Source organism: Acomys minous, assembly GCF_964271855.1.
Source record: "Acomys minous genome assembly, chromosome: 11".
In the NCBI taxonomy this organism is placed as follows: domain Eukaryota; kingdom Metazoa; phylum Chordata; class Mammalia; order Rodentia; family Muridae; genus Acomys; species Acomys minous.
The window spans coordinates 62073020-62096502 of NC_140492.1; the positions used below are offsets into that span (position 1 = coordinate 62073020).

The 23483-nt window shown below is 43.5% G+C and overlaps 1 protein-coding gene across 3 annotated transcripts in view; it reads left to right on the forward strand.

Annotated features, from left to right (window-relative positions):
* Positions 1 to 14664, forward strand: part of ATP13A4 (ATPase 13A4) — a 125727-nt gene extending 111063 nt beyond the window's left edge. For 2 of the 3 annotated variants that reach the window (XM_084802632.1, XM_084802633.1), the window contains 5 exons: positions 2743 to 2914; positions 3591 to 3784; positions 4847 to 4935; positions 7838 to 7918; positions 13737 to 14664. In XM_084802632.1, coding sequence (XP_084658758.1) covers positions 2743 to 2914; positions 3591 to 3784; positions 4847 to 4935; positions 7838 to 7918; positions 13737 to 13937 — 737 coding nt within the window. In that variant the 3' untranslated portion in view covers positions 13938 to 14664. Of the gene's footprint in view, positions 1 to 2742; positions 2915 to 3590; positions 3785 to 4846; positions 4936 to 7837; positions 7919 to 13736 lie in introns of those variants that run through there. The other variant, XM_084802634.1, reaches the window with a different exon arrangement.
* The last annotated feature ends 8819 nt before the right edge of the window (positions 14665 to 23483 follow it).

Sequence of the window (23483 nt, forward strand, 5' to 3'; positions counted from 1 at the left end):
TCCTACACCCAAGTGTGGGAATGGTAAGAGCTCACCCCCATGGCTGGCTTAATCCTCTCCTAAAAATTGTTTTCATTTAATCTGATAACTGTTTTTAAATCTCATTACGTTATTTTTTGTAAAATATACATGTAACACAATATGTTTGTTTTAAGCATATTATTATGAAATACTAACGCCATTAAAATTTTTGTGCAACCATTAGTACCATCTGTTCCCAAGCAGATACCTTACCCATTCAGGGAGCATGCCCAGCTCTCTCTTCTAATCTGTGGAGACTGTTCCTCTACTTTTTATTTGTGTTAAGTTGCCTCCTATTTTATATGCATGATCTCATATAGTTTGTTCCTTAGTGTCTGTTTCTTTCACTTACTGAATGTTTTCAAGGTTCCTTGCAGCATGCAGTCCGTATTGTAGACAAATATTATTTAGTGGATACTAAATATATGTACCCACTATATGTTCATATACATGCATATCATTCCCGTAATGATTCTTTTAACATCATTGATTGCATTTCTTGTGACATCATTTCTTTTGGAGCCTTTAAATTTTTTTTATAGTTTTGTAAAACAGTCTCATTTTGTATAACTGCTGTTTTCCCTAATTTTTTTGGAATTTAATATATATATATATATATGCATTCCCTGTATATACATATATAAAACATGTGTAATTAATATGTCCCCTAAAATACATATACATATATAATATATAATCCCCTGAAAATGTATTTTCCCCAGTTTTTCTGTTGCTCTGTTGATGGAGTTAGAAGTTGCTTCCTCCTCTTGCCTACTGTGGACAATGAGCATTTGCATAAAGAACCTGTTAAGTCTCCCCCCCCCCCCAGTTCTACAAATAATAAATCGGAATTTCTGCATCATGTGACTACCAAATATTTAACTTTTCAAAGAAACACCAAACTATTTTCCTAGAGACTGAATAATTTTAAATTTCACTAGCAATGGATCAGAGTTCTAATTTCTTAGCAGCCTCAAAAAAAAACCCTGATATTTGATTTTGAAAAAGTAAAATTCACCATAGTTTGGTCATGCTTTTCCGGTCTTTTTGAGAACTTTATACATTAGTACTGCGTTCACATCAGCTCTATCCCTCTTTACCTCCTCCCAACTCTCCTATGTCACCTCCACTCCTTCTCAAACCCATGGCCTCTTCTTTAATTATTATTGTGACATACACACATATAAATTCAGCCTGTCTTAACTATGACTTTAATTTGCACTTCTCAAGTAGACAACAAAATGATAAAACTATTTCTCCCATTATGCATACTGTCTTTTGAACTTAAAATTTTTAATTAGATTTCTTTATTAATTATTATTTATTTAATTAAAGCATGTGTATACACATGTGTTTACCACGGTACAACACGCAGAAGTCAAAAGACAGCTTGTGGGAGTCAATATTTCTCTTTTATCATGCGGATCCCAGTAATTGAACTCAGGTTTTCATCCTTGATAACAAGTTCTTTACCTGCTGGGCCATTTTTTTTTCAGTCCTCACCATTTTTATACTACTTTTCATGAGATAAGGTTTTGATATGCAACCCAAAATGGTCTCAACTTGAGAGAATCAAGAGTCTTTTCCTGTTACCGTCTTTCTTACTCTCTTGAGAAGAGTCTGCCACTGAGCCTGAAACTTACCGTTTTGACTAGATTGGCCCTGTGGTCTACTTGTCTTTGCCTTCCAGGGCTAGAGTTACAGGCATACATAGCCATGATCAGCTATTTATATGCGTGCTAAGGACTTGAACGCACATCCTCTTACTTTACAGCAAGTGTTTCTACACATTTAACTCCCTCAATGATTCTCTTAACGTCATTTATTATATTTCCTGTGGCACTTCTTTTGGCTACTTTTAATAATGTCTATAGTTTTTTTTTTTTTTTTTTGGCAGTCTCCTTTTGCTTAACTACTGTTTCCTTTAATTTTTTTTGTTCATGGTTTAATTTAGTTTTTAAAAAATAACAATATTTTCCTGAGTTTTTATCTTATGTGTATGGATTTTGCCTGCATAAGTGCCTGTGTATTATGTGTGTACCATGCCTTCAGATGCCAGAAGAGGGCATCTGGGCCCCTGGGACTGGGAGTTCCATGTGGTTATGAGGCACCATGTGAGTGTTGAGAATCAAACCCAGGTCCTCTGGAAGAGCATCCAGTGCTTGTAACCACTGGGCCATCTCTCAGCTTCTCTCTGACTCATTATCCTTTTTTTCCCCCACCCAACTTTGTGTCCTTTAAAAGAATAAACCCATCATAAACTGATTTGTGCTGCACAGATATTCTTGTATGTGTGGGAAAGATACATTCTTAGAGGAAACTCACTCCCCGTCTCTCAGCAGATCTCAATTGTTAATAGCCCCTCAGCCAGGGGCGGGACTTTATGCCCAACTTCCCTTATGCTGGGATTTGGGTTGGCTTATGCTTGCCCAGATCTTGCACACGCTGTCACAACAGACAACGTTTCACTGTTGTCCTGTACTGCCTGTTGCTTGTCCACTCTTTCTGGGCTTCGCTGTTGCAACCATGTGGAGGCTGAGCGCTCCAGTCTCTTAGTCTCTGCCTCGATCCGCTGTAGATATCTGTGTTAATTACCATCCACTGCAAAAAGAAGCTTCTCAGATTGGGGCCTGACAGGTTGCGTTCATCATTCCACTCTTATGGCTGAGAACCCAGCATTTGCCTGCTCTCACACAAGTAAACCTTGCCTTTATTTTGTAGTGAATCTGAACGGTGCCAACCCCAAGCTAGTGCCCTTCAGACCTGTGGGGAGGCTGATCTCGCCGCCTCTGATGCTCTCCGTTATCTTCAACATTCTCCTCAGTTTGGCCATGCACATCGTGGGCTTTGTCCTGGTGCAGAAGCAGCCGTGGTACCTCATGGACTTGCACAGGTATCAGGGTGGCTTCAAACCCAGCTTCTTGAAGTCTGACTTCTGCCTTCAAACCCAGCTCCTTGCAGTCTGATTTCTGTCCATCTGTCCATCATTTGGTCTACATGATGGGTCTCCACATACCGAAGGCTTTAAGTTCCTTAAATCCTTTGAGAAGATTTCCAACAATCATTTGTCTCTTTTATTACACACCTTTGCCTGTGCCGTTTAATAACGAGAGTGACTTGGGGCTATAACTTTCCTGGTTTGTCCCCGTTTCAGGAGCCTGGTTTAAGCAATGTCCAGTGACATCATCAAAATCTTTTCCATTCAAAACTGGCCCTGTTCAATGATAAAGTACGTGTCACCCTGTGTATTAATTGACAGAGTTCTTAAGACTCCCAAGGGAAGAATCACATGAACTCATCTCTCCCCCTGTATCTTTAATATACATGATGGATGCACAGCTTAACGAACAAGTAGCCAGTTGAGTCTGTCTGTGTATCTATTCACCTGTTCATAAATATAAAATTATAGATCTGTCCTGTGCTCATTTTTCTTTATTTTGTGTCTTCTTTACCAATGGGCAATTATGAAATGGTGGATGTCTGCCCCAGACAGTGTTTGCCATGGTGACCTGTAGATGTAAGTGTGTTCTGAGGACTCCATTGGTTATTTTTGTTTGTTTCCTTTGCAGTGTCTGCCCAATGAGGAATGAGAGTGCTGCAACCTTAACCGTGTCTCCCAGTGTTCCTGAGAAAACCAGAAGTAACAGCACCTTTGCCAGTTTTGAGAATACTACTATATGGTTTTTGGGAACAATCAACTGTATCATTGTGGCTCTGGTCTTCTCTAAAGGAAAACCCTTTCGACAGCCCACCTATACAAACTGTGAGTAACGCTGCACGGGAGGCAGAGGGACAATAATCCACCATTGATGATCAGTAGAACAAGCATGCGCAGGTCACTCAGGAACTAAATACACACAGTGGAGTCTCAACTGGGGACCCCTCCCCTCTGCTCCAGAGCTCTGAAAACCACACCAGTCTCATTCCCCTCCCCCTCTTTCTATCAAAGAACTTTATTTTTCATCCCATGGCGCCACCTGGAGTTGTCTTTAGCTGATCTCTTGGGACCAGGCTAAGTCCGGAAGTTCAGTGTAAGGAGCAATCTTTACCTGTCAGCATCTGTCAGGATTCATGCTGGGGACACAAAAAGGACCACAGTCCTCACTGGGACTTGTGGTCGTGAAGGCTGGTTAGGATGGCATTGTGCGGTGGCAGCCTGGGAGTAGGTCCTGCCACAAGGAACCTCACCATATCGCACTGTGGGCAATCTTGGCTGGTCTCATTTGGCCAGAGAGGTCCTTTAGGGCAAGTGTGTGCCCTACTTAGTCTCTGAGACACGTATTTGTATATTGATCCTAACATTCTAATTGTACAAATCCAGAAGCACACGCCGTAGGATCGATATCCTCATACAACATAGTTTCAGGAAGATTAATTTTGTCTTTTCCTCATTGGCATGAGGAAGCAGTTGACCGCTCATCTTTATGTAACCACAATTTAAATTTTAAGTCTTCATGGCATTCCTGGTTTTCCAGAAATGGATTTGAGGCAGATGACTTGAATTGAAGCCAGGTACTAGAATGTCTTTAAAGCACGTATCAAGAGGGCATTTTGCCATTTTTATTCTTTCTCTATATTTACTTACCACCTGTACTGATTAAAACATAACATAGATGTGAAAAAGATCCCACCCCTTCAGGGATGTGCATGGATATTGTAGAGGTAAGACCCATCGCATAGACGTGAGTGCTCCATTATGCTGTATTTGGATGCAGAAGTCAAGTGAATGCAATCAGCATTAATCTAGAATATATCAGTCAGTAGACGCGAGGAGGCCTCACATGATCACTTCTCAAAATGATAGCCTGTGTTCTTGTTTCCTCAGATATATTTGTCCTTGTGCTGATTTTACAGATGGGCGTATGTCTTTTCATTCTATTTGCGGATATCCCAGAGTTGCATAGGCGTTTGGACGTAAGTATCCTCTCTGGGAGATGACGGTGTTAGGTATTTTTGTCAGCAGCGTCTGATAGCGGGTCACTGTTGTAACTGACAGGGACACTCGACACCCGCTTATGTACTTTGGAAATGGTAAAGTTTGAAGGAATGCTGAACTATATCTATTTTTTACTCATGCTAATCAGGAAATAAGATCCTATCAAGTGTTGTTCTGAGACTAAAGATAGTCCTTGTACAAGGATTGAACCAGTTCTTGTTGAAAACAAAATCCCTTGTCAGATTGGTAAAAAGTCAACTGATATATTTTTTTTTTGCTTCCAAATGCCATTTTAAAATTTGTGCCTGCAACAATCTTTAGTTTAATTCTCAAGTCCTTACTTACTTCTAAAAACCACGCTTTTCTGTACTTTCTTGGTATATCTGAAAAGGCGCTTTCAAAGAGCCCTGCTCCTCTATCTAATCTCTCTCTCTTACATTTAAAATAAGGTAACTGAGACAATTTCAAAATCCTACAAGATATCATAATTTTACCTATTCAAGTGAGGGACAGTGCATATATGCAATATACATACATGTGTATGTATATTTATGTATATGTGTGTGTATATGTATATATATATGTATATACACACACATATGGCTCTAACAGTCAGGCTGGCACTGTGGCATAATAAAGCAGGGATGTTCTTGTTCACTGAGAACTTGTGTGGAGCCTGTGATGGTGGGACTACAAAGAAAGCTGCAAAGAGGCATTGTTTTCAGTTTCCAACCAATCCTTCCTATTATGTAAATATGAGTCTATTTTTAAAAATATAGGATATTCAGGCAAGGAAAATTAGAACATTATTTATTACTGTCCACCATTTAAAATTCATGCACTGTAAATGGGCTTTGCCTCAGATCTATGAAGTTTATTATGAATTGAATCGTGTTGTTTTACAACCCAGATGATTTTTAAATAAGAAACGCGTTCACGTGGTTTCAAATTTTTAAAAGAAATGTAAGCACGGTAAGCTATCCTTTCTATCCTTGCCTCCCTCTGGGACAATGTGTGGTATCTACACATGTGCAGAGGAGTACATGGCATTCTTATGTGTATTAATCTTCTCTCACATTTCTACACATCAGTAACAAACGATCCCATTTGTCCATATTTGGAGATGTCGATATCAGCATGGGGTGTGTTATGTAAGAAATGTATTGTAGGAGGTATTTGTGGGAGAAAAGGGGAAGATGCCAGGGAAGGTCATGAGAGCCATTGTGCCACCACAAAGCCCTCGCCCGGTGGGGCAGCTGAGGGAAGGAAGCTGTGCTCCAGTAGAGGAGTCTCGGTCTACAGCGACTCCAGGATTAAGCCGAAACTGTCCGTCAGGAGGGTCCGGCATCCTACAGGAGTGGGTCTCACGAGAATCCGTGCTGTCTTTTATTGTTGGACGTTGTGGTGGATTTTGAGTATACTGTCCGGGGTAGCCAATGTTTATCTTCCCAGCAGCAGGAGACAGGAGTGGAACATTTTCATAGCAGTGGGTGTTTATCTTCCCAGCAGCAGGAGAGCTGAGGGGAACATTTTCATGGCTGCTATAACCACATACACAGGCCTGTAGCTCATGTCTTTCATGTAGCTGTGTGTTTTGGTAATTGTGCCACACTAGCACATAAAGTTTTCCCATTATTTTTAATGATAACATAATACTTTACTGCATATACATACGCATTATATTTCATGGTATAGGTTATGTATGTATCATAATGTATATGCAATCCTATATTAATTAACACATAGCTGTTTCTTATTTGTTACCCTTACAAAGACTCAGTAAAAAAAAGTACATATACTTTAGTCATGCATGAGTTATATGTCAGTAGTAAATTATTAAAATGGATTTAAAAATACTTTTGAGCACATTGTTCTTCATAGGACTGCATCAGCTTTTACTCCCATCAGCAGATGAGGCATTGTATAGGCCATGTACACAGCAGAGTGTATATAAATTATCCATCCGTTCATCCATCCATCCATCCATCCATCCATCCATCCATCCATCCATTCACCTGCATGCTTATTTATCAGGCACTGTACCTGAGGAGGGGTTGGAGGAAGGCAGAGAAAGTGTGAAAATAGCTTGATTTCAGCTCTATGTGCTTCTTTGGCAAATACATTTGTGAGGGCACAGGGTGTGCAGCTATAGGCACCCCCCACCCCCTGCAGAGAGCATCCCTGACCCAGGATTCCAAGGCAGGACTTGCATGATGAGAAACATGCACTAGAGGACAGAGGGCCGCACTCTCCATGGTGGAAGTTTCACACATGTGCTCTCAGACATGCCTGGCATCAAAGTCACATCCCTGCATCCCCTCTTCAAGAAACCAAAAAACAAATGGATAAAAGGGGGTTTACTATTCTTTATTTTCATTGAAAATTACCAAAATTAGGAAATGTAGAAGTTTTAGATAAAATAAAGAGACCAAAAGAGGGGAAAAGTCACAATCCTCAAACAATTGCACATCAATTTTCCGTGCTTAGACGTTCTTTCTGTATATGTGTATGTAAAATCGTATGTATGGAATATGTACTATACACACATGCCATTCATATTCTAGGTTCATTTCACTTGTGTGTGGATGTGTGGATGTTTATACACATATATGTGAGTGCCATGGAGGCCAGATGCAGGCATCAGATGATCTGGACCTTGGGTTACAAGTCGGTGTGGGTGCTGGGAACGGAACTGTTGAGCCTTTGAAAGAACACAAGCACTCTTAACCCCTGACCTATCACTCCTGTGTGTGTGTGTGTGTGTGTGTGTGCGCGCGCCCATCATGATTTATAGCTGCCTATACAAATGTCTAGTGTGAGCATAGAGATTATTCCAGCATATTTGTTCTGAGGCTAACTGTCTCTGCCGTCTCCCGCCAGCTGCTCTGCACCCCTGTCCTGTGGAGAGCCTACATTCTCTTCATGATCAGCTCCAACTTTGTCGTGTCCTTTGCTGTGGAGGTAAGCGCCCTCAGGCTGCCTGCTGTGTGTGTGAGTGGGGCCCGGGTCTTCATGAATCTGAGAATGGAGCAACTTGAACGTGCAAAGGCTCCACACAGTGTGCAGTGTGCTTTTCTCTGATGGGAAAAAAAAAAACAGTTGCTTTTCTCATCTGTAAAGCATGGTAGGGAGGATGCACTCAAGTACTTCAAGGCTGGACTCATTCTGAAGACTCCCCCAATAGAATTCACACTTTCAAACTGAGGTATAATTTGTGCACTATAAAACTCACCATTTAAAACTAAACAGTTCAATGGTTTTTAGAGTATGCTCACTGAGTGTGCAGCACTCAACACTACCCAGCAGCAATTGCTCTCCATTCCCTTCCCCTCCTCCTTGACAATCACAAACACACTTTCTGTCTCTACGGATTTTCCTATCTGGGATACTTCATATCAGTAAAATGATTCTGTGCGTGGCTTTGGTTTTTGTTTTGTCTTCAGTGTTGAAGATTGAACTCAGGGTCTTGTGTATGTTGGGTAAGCACTTTAGAACTACTCCACCACTTTTGCTTTTAAAGACCAGGTCTTACTGTGTAACCCAGGCTGGCTTTGAACTCTCTGTCATCCTGCCTTTGCCTACTGAGTGTTGGAACTGTAGGTACGCACTATTTTTCTTCAGAGGTATTGGTGGCTTCTTTCACTTAACAGCTTGTATTTTTTTTCACCTGATGGGTGATGGGAAATGAACCTCACAGCAGGGTCTCACAGCTCCCATTTCCCCCTTTTCTAAGTGAAATGAGATGTACTCATCTTTATCTCTGTTTCACCCTCTCCTCTTTCAGTGATATTAGACATAATCTCTCTTCTTCAAAGCCTGGCATTGGAGGACGGACCACAATGAAGGGCATCCATCAAGGAGAGGAGAAATGTAGGCTTCTTTCTGTTCACATGCATGCTCAGACCTGTAGAACTATTGGGTTCCAGCAACTGGGGTATCCACAGTGGGTTGTGGCTTCCTTACTGTCTCTCAGCTAGTACCAAGAGGGCAGAATCCATGAGAACAATCCATCCTGTGTAGAGCAAAGACTGCCTTGGTGGTCGGTGGAAGAACGGAGCACATGTCAGGGCACCAGAGCCTCTCTCTGGAGGTGAAACCGGGCTTATGCCAAAGCAGAGTGGGCAACACACTCACCAGGCATGCTTGGTAAAACGGGGAGCACAGATTACCAAGCCCTCCACCACCCTGTGTCTGACTCAGTAGGTGTAGAGCACGTGTGAGGGCCAGGCAAATCCTCCTGTTACCAGATTCCGGTAACAAACTCTGAAATCATATGCTAAGCCATACATCCTCCAAGGCAGCCAGATTGACATGAGGGTCCTAAGCCTGAGTTGCAGGAGGCTGGTTCCCGCCATTTAAAGCATGGAAAGCTTCTCAACTTTCCTAATGCTACAATCCAGTTCCTCACGTTGTGGTGCCCCCCAACCATACAATTATTTCGTTGCTACCTCATTACTATAATTTTGCTACTGTTATGAATCGAAGTGTAAGTATCTGATGCATGGTCCTGGGGTCATGACCCAGAGATTGAGAAACCCTGATTTAAAGGATAATCTCACATGCTTGTCTTGCTGAAGGCATCTTCCACTTGGAACATACTTCTCCATATCTGCTCATTGACATCCCGTTCCATTCTTTCTGGCACCGTTGTAGGACTGACTTCCTTATGAATCTTTCCTGACCCTGGGTCTGCTGTGCAATTGTTTTAAAGAGACAAGACAGCTTCCTTAAGATGGACCACATTAACAACAAGGTGATTGGTCTTAAAACATATTTGAAGATAAGCTATGTCTCAAAGAACAATTGAGCATCTAAATAAATAAAACACCAGTTTCTCTGAGCATTGTTTATTATGATATCACAGTACATCTATGTTAGCCTGACCCATTCCTTATTAAAACTGATTTAAAAATTAAAAAAAAAAGAAGACTCACTAAGTGCAGTTTGAACAGCAAAGATATATACTACCTTGTGAACCAGACTCGAGGTGGACACTTCAGGGCTCTCCCATGTCAGAGTCTTGCCACCTTTCAGTCAGAGCCCTGCACCTTTTGGTGCCGTCAGCCTTAGCTGTGTTCTTTCCTGCTTTCTTCTCAGGTCTCCAGCTCAGCTGTGTGTGAGGTGCATCCATTAATGGGCAGAAAGAAAACAGGGGTGGCACTCCCACACTTTTATTTTCTCAAAATTTACCGGAAAACACAAAGGTTCCTATGGCCAGTCAGGAGACTTCTTCATATGTCTTATTAGTTAGGACTGTGTCATTGTTATTCTGAGTAGAAAGGCATTCTGGGTAAGGGAATCCATGCTCAAGACAGGTTAGCTTAGACTGTTTGCTTGTCCATTTTTGTTTTTGTTTTTGTTTTTTGGGTGAGTGGACAAGGAAGAGCAATGGTTTTCAAGTGTCAGTGCCTGTCATAATGCTGTATCAGGAAGACCTTCCCTGGTTGGTATATTTGCAGCAAAAGGCAGAGAGAGGCTCAGACAGTCCTTCTGGTGTGAATCCTGGCATCAGCTCTTCCTTATGGCCTGACTTTGGGCAAATTATTCCTTTTTGTTGAGTTTGCTATAAAATGTTACTAGCAATCAGAGCTTACTACATATTTATATATATAAATCATATATAGTAATCATTATATATACAAATGCATACATGAGAGAGAGAGAGAGAGAGAGAGAGAGAGAGAGAGAGAGAGAGAGAGAGAGACTGAGAAGCGAGATGCACATAGTAGGTGTTTAGTAAGCATAAACCTATCTAGTCATGGCGGTACTGCCTGTCTGTAATCCTAGAACTTGCGAGGCTGAGGTAGGAAGATCGAGAGTTTGAGGCTAGCCTGGGCTATATGGGGAGATTCAATCTCAAGAGTCAAAACCCAAACAAAAATAAATGAGGCCCCTCAAACACACAGAGAAACAAACACAACAGAAAATGTGTAAGGCCTGAGCCATCATCATCTCCTGTGGCACTTACCATCTCTCACTTGAGCCTGTGGCATATCCTGGAGTGCTTTGCCAGGCAAAAGATAACGGAGGGGTGGGACTCACAATCTACGGGGAGTAAGCAGACACATGCTATGGTTATTTGTGTGCTAATACCAATCGCTTGCTTGCCATTAAGCTCTGCTGGCAAGAACTCGTGTTAGTAGCTATTGCATTTAAAATCCTGCTTAATCCTAGTAGGGGCTGAGAAGGAGCCATTTAAACTCAGTGTTAGCGACAACCTTGTTCATGGCCAGCTGCAGGGGTGCGTAACTGATAGTCATAAAAGCTAGGCATTGAGTAAGAAATAAAGATAAACACACGCATGTTTATTGTGGGTTGCCAGGAACTTCTAAATTGAAAAGCAGCATCGGCGAGTGGGAGCATCCACCATAGATGCATTCCCTGTGGCATCCAGTTGTTTAGCAACCCCTTTCTCTGTGCTCAGCAAGTGCTGGGGCTACTGTTGTGAGTCTTTGGTAGAGGGCTATTAAAATTGAGAATGATGGATGCTGTTTTCCTGCCTCATGTGGTGACTGAATCCAAGAGTCGGTACAGACTGTCATGCACTCCTTAGATGGCTCTGAATGGGACGGGGTACTGGACGAACTAAGCTAAACCCCTCCTGCTGGCCAACCTGTGCTATACATGGCCCAAACCATTTTCTCAGGATGGCTGTCTCCCGTTGCAGAGTTTTAAGTGTTGTCTGGTTTGCTGCGCCCTGGCTCTAATCCTGCCTCTAATCTAATCCTGGTGTATCCCAGGAACCAAACACATTTGAGTGAGCCCTTACCATGTGAGTCACATTCCCTGCCTGCTCGGAAGCATGGGAGTTGATATGAATGTCTTTGCTGATGCCCATCTTCTTATTGCTGTGCACGTGTGTGTGTGTGTGTGTGTGTGTGTGTGTGTGTGTGTGTGCGCGCGTGCGCGCATGTGCATAGGGACTTAAGAACCAGGAAGGCAGCTGGAAATGCTTACATAAAATTCTCTTAAAGAAATAGATTCTCATCAAAGCTTTGCTTTGAGCTCTAGCTGTGAGTTTAATTTAAAAGGCAGAGTCGCAAGGTAGACCACCTAGCAATGCCTCAGTTGTCCTTTGTTGAATGACAAGCCAGGAGGTCATACCAGAAGGATGAAAATTCCACACAACTCGTAGAGCCATGTCTCATCCGTCATTTAACTTGTTGGAGGAAATGCCGAGGTTTCCTACAAGTGTTACATTTAAAACCTCGGGGCTGGTCCCAGGGCCCCTGCTTTCTCTCAGCTCTGAAAGACGAGCTACAGTTTTCCTGTTCCAGGAAGGCAGACTAGGTCTGGCAGGTAAGCACTGAGGCTGGCCAGAAGCTGAAGTTGGCTCTCTGGGTCTTCATTTCTGCCAAGAAGCCTACCAGCGTTCAGAGGGAAAGGCTTTGGCGAGGTGTGCTTCTTGTCTTTCCTATGGGCACCGGGACTCGGGTAACAAATATGGGCAGGCTTTAGGGAAACCGCATCTTCCGTCATCACTCCTTATTAACTCAGTTTACAAAAGATCCCCCCGGGTGGACATCGAAATCAGTTATTCTTCTTGTCAGTTTGTTCTCCTTATTTTTCCCTCATGAAAGTACCTAATGGAACGCACCACACACCCAAGTTAACCCTTTCTGTGATTTGTTTAATGACTCATTTCACTTCAGCTTTAGACTAACTCGTGGAATGAAATGGCAGTCCAAAATATTTGTATTTATCTTCTTTGTATGCGTATGAGTGCTTTGCCTGAATGTGTATCTATCTACCATGTGCATGTGGTACCCGGAGAGGACAGAAAAGGATTTCAGATCCTCTGGAACTGGAGCTACAGATGACTCTCATCTGCCATGTGGTGCTGGGACTTGAACTCTGGTCCTCACCAAGAGCAGCCAGCAGCCACTGCTCTTAATGGCTAATCTGGCTCTCCAGCCCCAAATGCTTTGCAAGAAGCATCACTTTTATACTATTGGAAAGGTATTTTGATGAAGGTGAGCATGTGTAAGCAGGGCCTCAGCATACAGCCATTAGTTTAAAAAGTAGTTCAGAAGGGCGTGTAAAGGGTGGCAGCCCTGCCCTGCCCTGCCCTGCCCTCCCTTGCCCTCCCCTGCCCTCCCCTGCCCTGCCCTGCATTGTAAGGGCAGTTGTATAATCCTTACAGTGTATACAAGGAAGGGATTATTCTTTCTAACCAAACAGGCTTGGACTAATAAACTTTTTTTTTCTTCAGTGGTGAGAATTAGACTCAGGTCTCGGACTATGACCTAGCCATAGTCTTATAGTTATGAAATGAATCCAGGACTTTCCAACCCCAAGACTGAGGCCTCTATCTAAATTTCAGTGGCCTGCGTTCATGGCTAGCAAGGTCTTGCTGAAGTGTATCAAAGACACGTTATACATCTTTTAACACGTTCACTTCTATGAGACACTAAGAGTTTTGTGAAATATCGTTTTATAAGGCATGATGTTGGATGCGGTATGGTGTGAAATATAGACTTTGAAAAATTTTAAATTTAATTTAGATGTGAGATTCCCAAGGACTATCTCTGAGGTAGGCTGCTTCCAGCTTAACTCCCAGGTTAAAAAACAAACAAACAAACAAACCTTCCCCAGCTGAATTCCTTAAGTAGGAAAGTTTGAGAATCCAGCTATCCAGCTACAAAACTACTTACTATTCTTTTAGGTCCCAGAATTTTGTTAAGTGGAATCTAAGCAAGCACCGAAGAAGCAATGTCTGATTATGATCTGTGGATTTAGGCAATGCAAATCCCAAAATTGTGTGTCTTTTATCTGACAGGAGGCCATTATTGAAAACCGAGCTTTGTGGAGAGGAGTCAAGAGATGTTTTGGCTATCAATCAAAAAGCCAGTATCGGATGTGGCAGAGGAACTTGGCAAACGATTCGACCTGGCCCCCACTAAACCTCACCTCCTACTCTGACGTGCAGGGGGTGTCCTACAGCAACCCTGTGTTTGAGAGCAACGAGGAGCAACTTTGAGGGAAAGAGATGTCTAAACAGTTATCAAAATGAAGGTAAAAAGGAGCTGTTGCAGAGGTGTCGAAGCAAGGTGACTCTTAACACTATAAACCACCAACTCATGGTGGCAAGTTAAAGTTGACTTGCTCAGATGGAGCTTATGGAGAACAGTGTCCCCAGAAGTCAGCTTTCTTCCTGGCTTCTGACACATGGGTGACAACTATCAAACCAAGAATGGAGCAAGGGTTGCAATGGGCCGAAAGACTGGCAGTTATCAGAAGGAAAATATATCTTAAAAATAAAAATGAATCAAGGGAAGGTGATACAGTGTGTATTCATGAGTTGTAACATATTAATTAAGGATCAGTTTTTAATTGTCACTTGATGGAGAGCTAACACAGAAGTGTCCCCTCATCTCCTCTACTGGGTTTCGGGTTCACAGCTTTCCTTCTCTTGGTCTTCCTCTGCAGACTTGCTACAGTGACCCACACCCCTTCATCCCCGGGCCTTAACACAGCTGGCCCTGGGGTCGTGATCACTTCACAGTGACGACTCGACCATGGAAACTCAAGGACTCTGTGTTCACCAGAGCAGGGCAGGGAAAACCCTGGAGACAACATGGGGACATGTGTCCTGTTTCACCATCAAAGCAGCACCTCTGGCCACTCCTAGTTTCATCCCGTTGCCAGGGATTTGGCCCAGGAGCTGAGGAGGGTTGTCTCTTGTATCTAAAGTGAAACAAGACCAGTGGCTAAGTAGGTCCCCTGCTTAGAAGGGTCTCACACTTGCTTAATGTTGTGTTGTTTCTAGTTTGTAAAAACTTGGGCTATATAGTTCCCCTACTTTCAGGCCCCACAATGATACACACGTGTCTCGCTTTTATTCTAGGGGCAAGGTGAAAGGCTATCAAAGAGCATGCGTATTGATTGCTCCTGACTATATGAATGCAGTCATGTTTAAAGAGTCCCCCATGTTACTTATACCCTGCTCTGCTGTTTTAGGGATGCCCGTTGTGTGCTCTGCATTATATGTCTGTCATCTTTCAGCAAAGTCCTTATCCAACCTGTGTATTCCTTGCATACGATTGGCCTGCTTCCAGGAAACCCCGAATGTTTATCTTATTTTACCACCTTGGACAACTGATCATATTGGACTGTCTCTGCATAGGAAACACCCAGTTTTCTCTGAGGTCTGAGGGCAACACTGAGCCTCAGGACAACGTCTACACATAGATCATTTTTTAAGTTGAAAATTATTTTCATACAAATGTATTCTGTTTTTTTTTTCTCCTTCCCCGTCTCCTCTCAGACTGTCCCTACCTCTGAACCCATCCAACTTTTGTTCTTTCTCTCTCTCAAAAAAAGCAAGAAAAGGAAATCAAGGCAAACAAATGAAAAAGCTCAAGCAAATCAAAAGCTTACAAACAAAAGCAAAACCATGGTGCCCTACAGGCACGCACCTGTAGTTTCAGCATTAGGGAGACAGAGGCAGACAGGTTTTTGTGAGTTCAAGGTCATCCCAGTGCAGCACACATAGAATTTTAAAGTAAAACCAAACATCTACCATAAATGCTATGGAATATCCAGCAGAGAAGACTGCTCGGACATGAGTTTAAGGCAATGGAAAATCTTTATTCGCTGGCCATCTTCTCCACGGATATGGCAGCCCCGACAGTATCTCTAATATTGACAGTTTTTCTCATGCTCCACAAAGACCCTTTGGGCTTTTGGCAAGCGAGCACCTCCACAGTGCAATCAAGAAGAACAGCACAGACAGTTCATGCTTAGATGATTCCAGTGCCAAGGGCTTTCCCTCCCACTAACTGGTCTGAGATTTCACAGGAAGAGCTTAGCATCCCCACCAGACAAGTGATGAGAGAAGACCTGAGCCTCGGACAGGTCTCCTAAATAAGCCGCATAATGCTGGTAAGCATCTCCCAATTGCAAGGTCCCCATTGAGCAGGGTGTTTGGTATGACCTCACTGGTGGATGGAAAATGGGTTTCGTATTTGCAGGTTGAAGCAAGCCTCTGGCAATAACACACTCTGTTCAGATAAATGCCAGGCCCAGACTATATATATGTCTATATATATATACATATGTATAGACATATATATATACACATACATACACATACACACACACACCCATATATATATATATATATACACACACACACACACACACACACACACACACACACACACCACTTTAAGTTGCTCTTGCCTAGGTCCCCAGAGGTCCTATTGAAAGCAATTTACAAATGCCCAGCTGGGTATGAGGCCAGTTCTCTGCTAGCTATCAGCCATTAAAAGCCATTGCCAAAGGCAGTCAATTCGAAGTCTATATTTGGAGTATCTTGGAAGCCCTGAATAAAAGAGGAAGATAAAGTCAGCCTGGGGAGGGTAGAGTGGAGTGGAGTGCTTCACTCAAGTGCCTGAAGAGTTATTGCCCAAGGGGAAGATGTGGCAGTGCTGAGCAGGCAGATGAAGAGGAGGGGGTGAAGAATACAATAGGGCCGACGTCAGGCTAATAATGACCGCTGCCCTCTCCAACTCATCTTTCACTCTTCCTAACAAATACATAGATATGGTCCATTCCAATAGTGTCAAATCAACATAACATCTACCACAAACCCCCAGGTGGTTCTAAAGCCACAGAGGTGATTGCTTCCTGCTTTATACAGATGATGTGTGGTCCACAGTATTTATTCTCTTGTTTAACCCTGATAACTATCTTTGGGGGGAAAGCAGGGTAAAGTTTACTATCTTCCTCCTTTCAGGGAGGTGTCAGACACTCTCAGAGTTTCAAGACTATAGCCAAGGACACACAGCCAGGGGTAGAGGGCAAGATTCAGACACAGCTCCTCAGTCAGTGGGTTCCTCCTGCTGTGTGCTTCTTTAATGTTGTTTTCCTCTGGATAAAGAGTCCCACAGCACTGAAAAGCAAAGCGCCGTGGCAACTGTCCAATGTAGTTGCTGCCGTGAGTATAATTTCCTCCAGGAAGAGTTTTTAGTTTCTCACAGAAGTTCTCCCGAACTTCACCATCAATCACAGAAAAGGTCAACTCCCACAGCTGAGAGTAAAGTCATCACCGCTGCCCCATGAGCACGTTTTCCACAGTCAGATGAAGCTATGGTTTCTGACTTTACCCTCCAGCAGCAGAACCTGCTAGAGTTTGTTCAACCTCTCCTTTGCAGAGCGTTTCAGGGTCATGTAGATTCTCCTCTGGCTTTGAACTACTCTCCCTCTGTGTGCATAAAAAATGCCTCAAAGTTGCTGCCATACAACATTCTGTGTGCCCCTTGGTTTCCATTCCACTGTCCAAATGACCTTCTAAATGTGATCAATAGAAAGATTTCCTTTAAAATTAAACAAACGTGCAAATAAGAAGAGAGCACAGCTTTGGCAGAGTTGCACTCAGAGCCTTTGGAGTGAGCCTCCTGGCCTCCTCCAATTCACCCAGCCTGGTACTCCTGGGGGTGGTCTAAAAAGACTAGTGTCTCTCATAGTATCAGGAGTTTAAATACATGCTCCCCAGTCGGTGGTGCTTTTTGGGTAGGTTTATAATGTGTGGCCTTGCTGGGCTTAGAGAATTTAAAGGCTTGTGCCATTTGTAGTTTGTTCCCTTTGCTTCCTGCTTGGGGTTCAAGCTGTGAGCTCTCAGCATCCAATTCCAGCCTCCATGTCTATTGCTCGATGCTGCTACACTCCCCTGCCATGATAGGCCCGCTCCTATGGAGCCTTAAGGCCGAATAAACCCTTCCTTCTATATGCTGCCTCAGCCATGGTGCTTTAACCACAGCAACGCAACAGTAACAAATACATTGCCCCAGGAAGGATGTGTTTGCTCTCCTCTCTGTCTCCCGTGTTCTTGTCCAACACCCCTGGGCCTAGAGCTGTTCCCACTGCACATTTCAGCCACATACCATATCCTCCAAGAAGCCTTTCTTGACTATTTTATCTTGCCACACAAACTTGGTCTGTTTCCTGTACAGTCCATGTACAGCCGTCAGGTGACTGAGATCGAAAGAGAGAGCCTCTGTTTCAGGAGCCCGTCATTAGGAAATCAATGAGTTGGGTCTAAAATCCAGGGCTTCTGGCTTCTAAATTGAGATTCTTTACAGTGTTGATCACTAGCCTAATTCTGCTGATCAAAGTAGCTGATCCACTGGCAGAGAGAATGTAAATCACTGCTGGGCTTTGTCTACACTTAAATACAAAGCTCTCCAGAAGCCATCTAGACTAACAGCCCTGTTTCTGTGCTAGTTCTCCCTCCCTCCCTCCCTCCCTCCCTCCCTCCCTCCCTCTCCTGTGGCGCTGGCTTCATAGGATGGCTGATGGCTGTGCTGTGACAAAGGCCACACAAAAACTCATTGGGGACAGTGTTGGGCTTGAAGTTGTGGTTAAGGATGGCCGTATGGCAGATAGCCTTACCCCTGCGGTGTGTGGTATACACTGAGCCACTGTGGCAACACCATTCCTACTGTACTACAAACCTGAGTGGGTGCACACGGAAACAAGTGAGCTATGAAGAGTGTGGCCCATGCCTTCCTCACTGAGGCCCTTCATCCTGGGCCCTCTCTTGGCAGTGTCCTGTGTGCAGAACTTCTTCTCTCCACCAGGCTCTTAGTCACTTCCTGACTACAAGAACTGTTTGACTGATTTCCTGACCGAGAGCATTTGTGCAAATTCTAAGTCTGATAATGTTGTGTCCGTGGTAAGAAATACTTAGTGGCCTACATTATCTACCATATAAAGTGCACATTGTGCACATTGCTAACTACGGAATTCAAGGTCCTTCGCCCTGCCCAGCTATGGCCTCATTTCAGATTCCCCCCTTCTTGAACTTTCTGTTGAGGTAAATTCAATGTTTTCTTTCCAGAATCAGCATGCTCTTCTTTCCCACCTCAGCACTCTGGCTCGTCCTCTATTCAGGGCACCAACAATTCTTACTTCATTTCCACACATCCAAATGCCACCTATTTCTTCATATCTGATTAGGATGGGGCCTGATCTGCCAACCTTGCAGCTGATGCCCTTATGTCCGCACACCCATCCCATTCAACACACAGCCTTTCCATCTTATATAGCTTTACATTTCAACCTTGAATGGTGTCTCAAGCCTGATGGTGTCTCAACTTCTGCTCCCCCCTCCCAGCCCCAACTATGACTAGAGAGGGAGTTTTTTGAGGATAGGGACCAAGCCTGCATGACGTCTTCTTCCTTCTCAGCCCTTAGCATGGGGTTATGCTCAACAGGTGGCCATGGCATGACTGAGTGAAAAGTATCATCTGGGATGTTCTGCTCCACTGTCTATGAACATCTGCTTTCCATCCAGTACAAAGAAGCTTAGCTCAAAAGAAGGCACTACGAATAAGATCAACCCTAAAGGCCAAGTATGACGATTATAATGCTGTACCTAATACACTTGGCTTCCCATTTATGTACTGACGGTGTGAAAAGGTGGTATAGAAGTGACTATTACAGAGACTATTTCAATATGTATAAGACATATGGGGTTTTTTGTAAAGATGCAAGGCCTCTTATAGGAAAATACTCAACCCAAAGAAATAGCTGAAACAAACCAGCTTATTTTAAAAGTCACACATTGCCTGTAAAGGAACGGGGGCAAAGTTCAAGGGCAGAGGGGCAGGCATTTTCATTCTGTTAAGGTAGAAGACATACAGAGACAAAGAAGTAGAGAGAAAGGATGACTGTAAGATTTTTTTTCTATGGTCTGCGGTCTGCATATCAGAATGCAATAAAAGCAGGGTGGAGGGAATCTATTGTCCTATGTCACCTGGTGCAGAAAGGTGAAAGAGGACAACATAAACACACATGTCACAGTGTTCTAGGATCCTTGTCAACCAATCTCAGGGTCAGGCAAAAACTCACAAATACCTGACTGTGGAAGTTGATCACCTCCAAGTGATGACAATGACCTAATACCTTCTGCAGAGGCTGGGGGAGGGAAAGCAGGCTGTACTCTCCGGAGCACTGCACCCTACATCGCACATAGGGGGCTTCTGTGACCTTGGCAATGACTCAGAATGGGCTATCAAGCAGAGAATTCTGTGGTCTTGTTTTGGATCATCATTCCAGGTTTGTAGGGCCACAGGATTGTGAACTATAATGCTAAGAAGAAAAATCCATAAAAAAATGAGTGCCAATTAACCGACAGTCCACAGAAGCGTACCCAGGGAGTGGATTCTCTGAGGAAGTGGCACTGAGCAGCAAAGCCACACTGGGCCTGGGATTCCCAGAGGCTGACAACAGAAGAGGAGGTGGTTGTGAAGCTGGTTGAAACTTAAAACTGAGACAGCTTCCTCTTAGTCTAGCCAAAGCCTAGCCTGGAGAGTTGCATCAAAGTAAATAACACAAAGAATCCAGGCACATGGCATGACGAATTGGAAACTAGTTCGATCTGAGGACAGTTGTGCAGGCTTGAGGTTACCCTTGGTGGATCCTGGAACCCGACCAGGGCTATATTCCAAGAAGACTTCTTGGGAACATCAGATCTTTATATTGTCCCCAGCAACCTCATCTTCTCACTGTGAACACGGAAATTCATGAGGGATTGGGTTACAGCGAATGGATCAGGGCAGCAGGATTCTGAGGGCCACTGGCCCCTGATAGATCATTGGACATCATCTCAAAATTATCCCTTTTGAGCAATGACATGGGTCTTCAAAATATTAAAAAATATCAGACGGGTCTGACTTTAAGTTTATTGAGGTTTTTTTTTTTCCGATTTGTAATTTTGATCAAATTGGTCACTAACTCTGTTGTAGTTTTCTTGGCTATTGGCACTGGGACAGTCAGTGTCACTTCATTTATAATTACAAAATTAAAAAAAAATCAAAGAAGAGCAAATTCATCACAGTTTCTTTTCTTTCTTTTTATCTCTCGGGCTATAAGGAGATTTCTCAAGTCTTGCTCTGCTCCATCAAGTAGCCATTTAATCTGCTGCATTAATCAATAAAAGGGTAAATAAAAGACTGCATAAGTGAAGAATGAACAGACCGACTAGCACATCACAATCCTATATTAGTTGAGTGCTCGCAATTCTCCATCCTTGAAAATGGAAGCTTCCAAGTTTTTCTAGCTGTTTGAAGTCACTATTTTTAAAAACTTAGTCTGGTCACTCTTATTTCCAGAATCAACTACTTGGCACTTCAAAAGAGTTACTCTTTTCTAGACTTCATTTTCAGCTCCTGTCCTCCCATCACCTGAACTGGCCCTTTCTGAATAGTTCCAAGTGAACAGATGTCCTGTGAGGTGCAGAGATGAAGGCAAAGCACCCAGTCTTGCTCGACATATTTTTAGGCCATGCAAACATGGCCTCTTTGCTCCCACACCATGGGCCAGCCTCCTTCGTTCCAGGGAGGAATTTACAGTGACTCACAAGCTTCTTTTTGGAACATGGTTCTCAAACATGAAAATCCCCAAGGAGCTTGTTAGAAATAACTTCCTGGCCCAGCCCCAAACACAATTGGAGTCTCTGCACTGGACCCTGCGGAGCTGGCTCTTCATCGGGATCGCCAGGTGAATCAAATTCAGGGACTTGAAGCTAAAAGAATAACTAAACGGTTTTCATTAAATGTGCATTAGTCCCCATAGAGACTCATTTACAATTTCCCCTGCCAATTTAACTTTCTTTGAGAGGACATTAGGGCTGTATTTCCTTAGGAAATGCTATTTGTCACCGTGCACTCTCTATATTTTAAGGCAACCCCAGGTGAGGAATCCTAGTGACAAGTTTCTCTCCCGTAGGCTAAGTCTGTATGTTTCCACGCTTGGCTACAGCCCAGAGTAGGTGTTCTTGACCAGAGCATCTCCTAGTGATTTCTGCGGGAAAGCATTGCCACATGTCAATAGCACAAACACGGAGGGGTCCAATAGTTGGCATTCGTTCTTCAGGATAGTTGAGAAATAATGCAAAAGCTCTGTTACTGAAGGTATTCAGACTAGGCCACCCTTCAGAGAAGGGAGAGAAAGAATGTTTCTTCCCAGACCGTCCTCAAGGAAATAGTCGTCACAACTGCTTAGTAAGAAAGCAGTTTGTGTTGGGACAGCCACACTGAGGTCCATCTTTTCAGGACAGAGGCTGAGTCTCAGGTATGGCTATTCAGCCTTTGCGACCACACTCATCATCCAGCTCTTTTCTGTCTGGGGGTTTTGGCATTGGAAAGCACATCTGAAGCCTTGTTCTTTCTGTCAGGGCAACATCAATTTCACCCTTCTGTTCTGCAACCTCCACTCATCTCTGGCTGCTGGTGCTTAGGGTAGCAGCAGCAGCACGAGTGGACAGATGAGTTTAGCGCTTACCCAGGTAAAGGGCTGACAGCAACCAGGCATCCTTTGGGCCACATCAGACTCAGGTTGGTGACTTAGGTGACTAGTACAGTTAACACTTGTCAGGCACTCTTATCGGCACTTACTGTTCTCAGTAGACTAGCCACAGCCACACAATTGGCAGTTGGGGTAGATTTATTCTTGTGGCTAGTCATACGGAAAGCCCTTCAGAATGAGCAAATAAAACAGACATTCTGTTCTCGTGCAGTTGAATACACAGAGCAGGAGAGAATGTGGCACATGCTTACAGGAGGATTGATAGCACTCATATAATAAAATTCTAGCATCATAAAGAGATACTGAATTCCCATGTGACTATTCTAACCACTTCACCAAAGGGCATGGTCAGGTTATATCCATCAAGGGGTGCATGGCAATGATTAAACTAGGGAGAAAAGAAGCTGGAGACTTTAGAGTGGGAGACTAAGAGTCAAGAAAGAGTAGAAAGATGGAAACTGATAGGTAGCGTTCTTCCCCAAAGACAGAGCAGATTAGACACATTCCATTCTTTTCTGAAGTTGGAGTCCCAAGAAGGAAGTGTCCCTTGGAAGACCTGGTGAGAGAGTGGAAGCTAATCCAAACAAGAAAGTGATTGGAAGTTTTGACCCTATGTGATACTGTCAGGGAGGTTTACAGGTTCCGTCTTACTCCATCCTAGTTCTTAGTGGAGGAGCAGGCCTCCCATTATCAGTCATTGGCATTGGGCTGCTAGGGCAGAAGAAAAACAAATTCCTGATACTCATTGGCACAGAAAAAGGGCTCCAAGGCAATTATCAAACGAGTATTCTAGAGGAAGGCCATGTGTTGACTACACACTAGCGTTAGGCCTCCAAGGCTTCTAAGAGGACCGGAGTGGACCACAGACAGCACGGACCAGCCAGTTCTCATTTTGCCCCTGACCAACCCAAGGACAAGCAGATTGTGGGTGAAAAATGAGATCATCCGTTCATATGGTACGAACTGAGTGCCCACCCCTCACTCCTGCCTTTCCCTTGTGATGTCCTTAGGTTTGAAGATGGATGGATTTCTTATTGAATGTGATGGCTTGTTATTAACTTGTGTCAGGTGCCATTAGGATAAATCCCAAAGCAAAGCTGGCCGCCTGCCGGGCATTGGGGGAGGCCTCACTCTGGCTATATAAAGAACTTGGAAAACAGAAGAGGACAAATCAACTAATACTTATTTGGTGACTAAAGAGTCAGGGATTTTT